The 6,913-nt window shown below is 41.0% G+C and overlaps 1 protein-coding gene across 1 annotated transcript; it reads left to right on the top strand.

Annotated features, from left to right (window-relative positions):
- The first annotated feature begins 3,837 nt into the window (after positions 1-3,837).
- LOC147625049 (putative xyloglucan endotransglucosylase/hydrolase protein 5) lies at positions 3,838-6,527 on the top strand. Its single transcript, XM_086818282.1, has 4 exons — positions 3,838-4,547; positions 4,805-4,905; positions 5,078-5,271; positions 5,576-6,527. The coding sequence occupies exons 1-4, from the start codon at positions 4,379-4,381 to the stop codon at positions 6,180-6,182; spliced, it is 1,071 nt and encodes a 356-aa protein (XP_086674408.1). The 5' UTR covers positions 3,838-4,378; the 3' UTR covers positions 6,183-6,527.
- The last annotated feature ends 386 nt before the right edge of the window (positions 6,528-6,913 follow it).

Raw genomic sequence — 6,913 nt, 5'->3', positions numbered from 1 at the left:
ACGGATGGTTCTTCCTTATACAAAGACCATATTCCTTTTATTGCCCATTCACATGTGACATCGGTATTCCAACCCAAGTTTCCCATCATAAACCTACACATGGCAATATGTCCTCCCAACTTCCAATAGTAAAAAAGTAGAGAGAAGCCATGCAATACCACGTGGTTCTTCCTAAAGATAAAGCATCACTATATATCATTCAAAATGAATTCCAATGCACTTTTAACTGATGGTTCTTCCCTTCATACAAAGACCATATTCCTTTTATTGCCCATTCGCATGTGATATCAATATTCCAACCCAATTTTCCCATCATAAACCTACACATGGCAATGTGCACTCCCAACCCATAGGAAAAAAAGTAAAGAGAAGCCATGCAATACCACATGGCTTCTCTTCATTTTCTCAATAGTATTAGATATATATGTGTATGATTGTTCAAACATAGTTTCACTTAGTCAAATATTAGAACATGTAAGGGATTGGGTTTTTAACTTTCACATTTGTGAATTTCAATGGACACTTCAAGAACAACATTGATATTCTTGGTGGATTTATTTTTTGAATCGCATAAATCGTTGATTTTGTGTAAATGAATTATAAGGAAGTGAAAATTAAGAACATGTGCATCGTAAACATACTATATTACCATGTTATTCCTTCAACTATTTAAATCAAATTTTACCTGACAACCATGTATGAATCTTGGAATTTGGTAAAGCTTATCCTTGAAATGTCATGCCATTAGGTTGTGCGTTAGTAAATATGTATCGATAATTGTGCAGGTCAAGATTCAAAGTGTCTTAAACACCATATGGGTAGAGGAAAAATGCCTAAGTACATAATACTCCCTTTACATTGATAAGTGAAAATCAATGATGGCTTTCCCAAAAGTGAAATTATTGCATTCATCTACTAATAAAAAAACAAGTTGATGTGTGCATGCTCATGCTTATCTACAAGTGAAACATAAACACAAGTACTTAATAAGTGATGTGTGTTGGTTGAAAATTTTAACCTTTTAATGGTAGCAATAACATAAATCAAGGGAAAGAAAAAGATGAGATATAGTGTTTAGAGAATACATGTGCTTTTCCCAACAATTGATGCATCTTTGACGCTCTTCTCTCTCTCTCTCTCTCTCTCTCTCTCTCTCTCTCTCTCTCTCTCTCTCTCTCTCCCCCCATCTCCACTCATTTTTTCAATGGACTTGTCCACGCTCAATAGTGGGGCACAATGGAAGTTCCATTCCTTTTTCCATGCCCTTCCAAGAAAAGCCAAATATTTATGTATGAGTTTTTTTCCCAAAAATTCCTACAGTACAAAAATGAATAATCAATATGTCTTGTAGTTACATTAATTTTTCATATATAGAGGGCCTCTCTACAAAAAAGTCCAAATGATTGTGATACTTGCACAATAATCAATATGTCTTGTAGTTACATTAATTTTTCATATATAGAGGGCCTCTCTACAAAAAAGTCCAAATGATTGTGATACTTGCACAACGAATATTTCTATGCATTTAAAATAGCTAGCTTTTGTAAACTAGGTTCTTATATTCATGGGCTTTCCTTAATTTCCTCATGGAAAATGACAAAAACTTATTTCTTAATATGGTCATTTGGACTAACATCCCCCCTAGAACGATGCTCACAGATTGTTCATTTCTCTTGAATGGGCCAAGAAAGAGCTTGCACATTTGGATTGGCATATTACCATGTGAAAAGAACACCATCAATGGAATGAAGATGGAAGATAAATATTTGAAGGATCCTTAGTCAATATCTACCATCTCACTTTATAAGGAGGAAGGAAAAGCATACCACAAGTACACAACCCCCAATGGGAAATGTAATGAAGTGTGTATAAGGAGGCAACTTAAAGAGAAAGTTGGGGGTGGGGACATTACTAGGGTGGTTAAGGCAGCATCCTTTCTTGTCCTAGATGTGGAGAACCCCTACCCCTAACGCCACAAAGGGATGAAAGTGTGTGTGTGTGTTCTTGCTTTGTAAAAAAAACATGGAAAGAAAGCCCTCAAGAAGAGTCCATCTCTTGATGTTACATACAAAGTCCTTTCCTACACTTACAAGTGCCATGTGAATTGAAAAGAGGGTGGAAGATTTATGCTAGCATATGAAATGGATGTGGGAAGCCCATTTTTTAAGGAATAACGATCGATAGCAATTGGAAGCCATTTCTTGTAAACGATTGGTGACCATTTTGAGCAATTATGGACAGCGGGAGCAACACGTTAGAACTTAGTACATGTTACCCGGGAAGAGTTGTTGTTTTTGGCGTGTGTGTTGCTTCAGACACACGAGCGCAATGGTGCTAAGAAAAAGGGGTTGGTCACTACCCACTCAAACTCTATCCTGCCCAAGAACTGACCAACCCACTCAAACTCTATCCTGCCCAAGAACAATCGATGTCCATGACACTCAAGCGCTAACATACCCAAGAACAATAGAAACTCAAACTCTAAAAGAACAATCGATGTCCATGAAAGCTTAGCCCGAGAAACATGCTCTATGGTATCTTCACATGAGTGTGCACACTTAAGGCCCAGTTCACATAAGGCGGCGGAAGGAATTTAAAAAGTGTAGAAGCCAACAAAAAGTTGCCATATGGACATTAGTGTTCACATAGAGCGGCGGAAGAGAAGGTTGAGAGGTGCCACATCGTGGAAGAAAAAAGGGAGTTTTGTTCCAACCCCCCCCCCCTTGGAACAAACTTCTTCCACCCTCCAACTTGGCAAAAAGTGCCATGTTGGCACCAATCAACTCTTGGCTCTACTTTCCATGTTTTTGTTTTATTCTTTCTTCCGCCGCCCGAAAGGTTCACACTGGGCGGCTGAAGAAAATTAGTGGAGTCTTCCTTCCGCCCTCTGTGTGAACACTCGGGTGGCGAAAGTGTGCATTTTTTAACTTTTCCACCTGGAATTGCTCATTTTTGAGTGTGTTTTCCGCCGCTTCACTGTGAACTGGGCCTTAATGGGGGGCAAGATGTGCCACGTCAGACGGAGAAAAGGGGAGAGAGTGTAGCAATTACGTAAGAGTGTGGGCCACGTACTGTGCCAGCTAGGCACATGAGGGGGGCACCGCCGGGTCAGTGTCAAGTGAGCTTTGGTGGCGTACAGCTCACGGCCACGCTACCCCCCCTGCCATGCAAACAAAAAATAAACAAGCAACGCGCTACTCTCTGGCCCGTTCCTATCAATCAGTGCGGGCCCCCCTTTTTTTTCCTTTCTTTTGGGCGAAAAGACTGGAATTATATTAGAGAAATGGGGAGATCTTTACAAAATAGCTTTAACTTGAGCTACTTGAGCTCTCTCTCACCAAAATGCCTTTTTTACGTAAACCAGTTCACGATTTCTACCGCCTGGATTTCGAATTATAATTTAAATCATTTGATTATTTAGATGCTCTAGAAGTGCGAACAACACATGAAATACACTGAAAACAAGAGAAGCGAGAGAATACATATATATGCAAGGTGGAAAATTATGTTTTGAACAGAATGCATTGTTTATTTTTTAGAGAGAGAGAGAGAGAGAGAGACGTAAAATATATATGCAAGGTGGGAAATTATGTTGTGATAAATGCATTGTGTGTGGAGCAATGTGGAAAAACGATACACCCAGGGATTTGAATGGGTTTATAAAAATTGACGATAAAATCGAGAAAAGGATGATGATGATGATGGTGTGATTTAGGGGAGGGTGGGGTTGTTGTCACTACACAGTCTCCACTGTACAGAAGAAGAGGAGCGAAGTCGGTGTGTCTCTCTCCTCCTATTACTATTAGCCTGTCAGTTCTGATATGGACCTGCATGTGTTCTGAATACCATCATCCATGCTTGCTTCGTAGCGTGGAAACACAATATAATAAACGCATAAATCAGAGGCACACTGGCAGCAACGTGCACAAACTCTGTAGCACATATGCACTTGCCTTGCTCCATCAGGGCCTTCTCTTCTTATACTCGACACCATAAACCCTGTTTTTGAGCTCACTGTGAGACCCGTTAGTATACATACTTATGCGCTGTTTCCTTACCAGTGTATGTCCATAGCCTTCCTCTCTATTTTACACCCACCATTGCTCGCTTACTAGCCAAATCATACAGTGAGATCCACCACCATTGCTCACCAATTAACAATCCCATTTATTGCTTACTCAACACCAACCGTTGCTCACCTAGTACCCAATATAGTGAGATCTAGCTATCCAATACCCTACCATTGCTCACTAAACATCCATTTATTGCTCAATTAACAGCCAATATAGTGAGATCCAGCTGGCTCTTCTGTATACTGACTGCATTTGCTTCCTTTTCAACAGTAAAACCCCTGCCTTGAAGCCTGCCCCTCGTTGCCATGCCTTACCTCGCCTTGCTCATCTTCTCCTCCATTGCTTCTCTGTCACTGTTTCCTTGCATCCTCTCATCAGACCTGACTTCCCTCTTCTATACCATGTCTACCCCAGACCATGTGCAGTACGTTGATGATGGCCAAGAGATTCATCTAGCTCTGGACAAAAAAAATGGTAATTGATCTTCTCCTTGCATGTTTGGTTAACATTTAAGCATTGCTAATACAGGTATAAAATGTTCAACTTTTGCAGCAAATTACTGCGTTGTTGTGGTTTAATCCAAATTAGCCTGCTTAATTACATGCTCTTACTTTTAACTCTTTCTTCGTTTTTGCATATGGTTCTCGCCTTGGTACATTGCTAAGCGTAGTTAAGCGTAGGTTAGCCTTGCCTCCGATTGATTAACTCCTTGGTTTTGCAAATTATTCTAGCTTCTGGGTTCGAATCCTATGACGCGTACCTTTTTGGCCACTTCAACATGAGGATAAAGCTGGTCCCTGGGGACTCTGCAGGAACTGTGACAACCTATTATGTGAGTTAAGGTTAATCATACAGCTCAATATGTATAGTCATCTCCCAATTATTATGTCACGAACGAGTCTATAACAAGCTTTACAGCTCATGTTGTTGCTTAGTAATGTGATTAGTATTGTGTTTATTTCGTGCATTATGAAGCTAATCATATAGTTAATCTTGTGATACAGTTCTCTTCTTTGGGATTAACGCACGATGAGTTAGACTTTGAGTTTTTGGGAAATGCATCCGGGCAGCCTCTCATATTGCAGACGAATGTGTATGCGAGTGGAGTAGGGGGTAGAGAGCAGCGCATTTCCTTGTGGTTTGATCCCACCGCTGATTTCCACAACTACACTTTACTGTGGAACCAACAGCAAGTTGTGTAAGCCCTCTCAACACGTCGCTTCTCAAAACTATTGTGGTAATTTGTGCTTATCCTTAGGTGAAAGGGTGATACTTTTCACCTTGACGGGTGCAATGGAGAGAGATCAACTCTCAAATAGTCTTAATTTTGTGTTTAAGCAGAATGTAATATTGTCTGTGGGTAGCGATCTCTTCTCACTTCTTTTTTTTTTCTATATTAAGGTTGGGCTTTCTTTAATAAAAAAAACTAGGTTTGGTGGGCAAAAATATATGTAGATTTTGAGGTTTTTGTTTTTGTTTTTGGACCGTTGGCTGTGGCACAGATTCTTTGTGGACGACACGCCCATCAGAGTTTTTCCAAACATAGAGGCAGAGACTGGAGTGCCTTACTTGCACAACCAATCCATGAACGTGTACGGTACGATCTGGGACGGCGACAGCTGGGCGACGGAGGGCGGTCGGATGAAAATCAACTGGACGCACGCCCCTTTCGTAGCATCGTACAGGGACTTCAGCGCAGACGCGTGCAGCCAGACGGCAACCACGTCAGCATCCGAGTGTGCATCCACGAAGTGGTGGGACCAGGCGGCTTACCAAGCTTTGGACTCCACCCAGCTTGGCCGATTGAAATGGGTGCAAGATACTCTGATGGAGTATAACTATTGCACCGATTTTGCTAGGTACAATGTCACACCACCTGAATGCCTTTACGCCTCCGCCACCCTCTCTTCCTCCTCACCTGCCCCTTCTCCTGCCCTGTCCACCTCCTCAACTGCTCCTCCTTCTTCTTCTTCTTTTGCTGACAATGCCTCCCCTTCGCCTTCGCCTTCCCATTCACAATCCAGCTCACCCACACCACCTCATCTTACCCTCTTCTCCTCCCCCCTCCTCTTCATAATCCTCTCCCTCCTCTTCTATGCTTCTCTCTAACCTCCTCTAGTGTCCCCCCGCCCCCCCTCCCCAAAAAAAAACACACCACATCCTTCTATGGTTATTTTCACCCCCCCCCCCCCAAATACAAAAAGATCCTCATCCATGTTTATCTCTCTACTCCCCCCGCCCACATTAAAATAACCCTCACCCAGAACCCACATTAAACTTTTGAAACTTCCTCATCCCTCTCCCTCTCTCTCCCCCCTTTGAAGTAGAGAGAAAAACTATGAAGCTTAAGGCTATGAGGCTTTCAATTCATTCTTTGAATTCTTTTGAAATTCACTATCATTTTTTTGAGTAATATTTGTAACCTTTGTCCCTACAATTTGAGTCCAAGTTAACAAGCCTTACTTGTGCAATGTCGCCAAGTGACTTTTAAGATGCATTCTCTTGCCTTATTTTGGTCTTTTGTTGCATTGCACTTGTTTCTTAAAAGTAGATGGGTATTATAGTGTGGGAATCTAGAGAAAATGATGTATTTAGTTATTTAAAAGCTTCTTTGCTTACTACTCTTCCTTGTCTTGTTTGGCAAGGCAATAAGACCTTTAACCTCATCCTTTGCATTGTTTTGAGTATTTATTACTTTTGTGACTTCATCTATTGTGAAACATCCACCGAATACATAAAATCTTCTCATTTTATACATTGCCTTAAGTATTTATTATTGTTTTGACTTAATATATATGTAACTTACACCTAACGCTTTGAATCAAGACTTAAAAATGATG

The sequence above is a fragment of the Cibotium barometz genome, chromosome 24, assembly GCF_041138505.1.
Source record: "Cibotium barometz isolate CiBa-2024 chromosome 24, ASM4113850v1, whole genome shotgun sequence".
Lineage (NCBI taxonomy): Eukaryota > Viridiplantae > Streptophyta > Polypodiopsida > Cyatheales > Cibotiaceae > Cibotium > Cibotium barometz.
The sequence above is the reverse complement of the archived record's forward strand: the minus strand, read 5'-3'. Positions and strand labels throughout refer to the sequence as shown.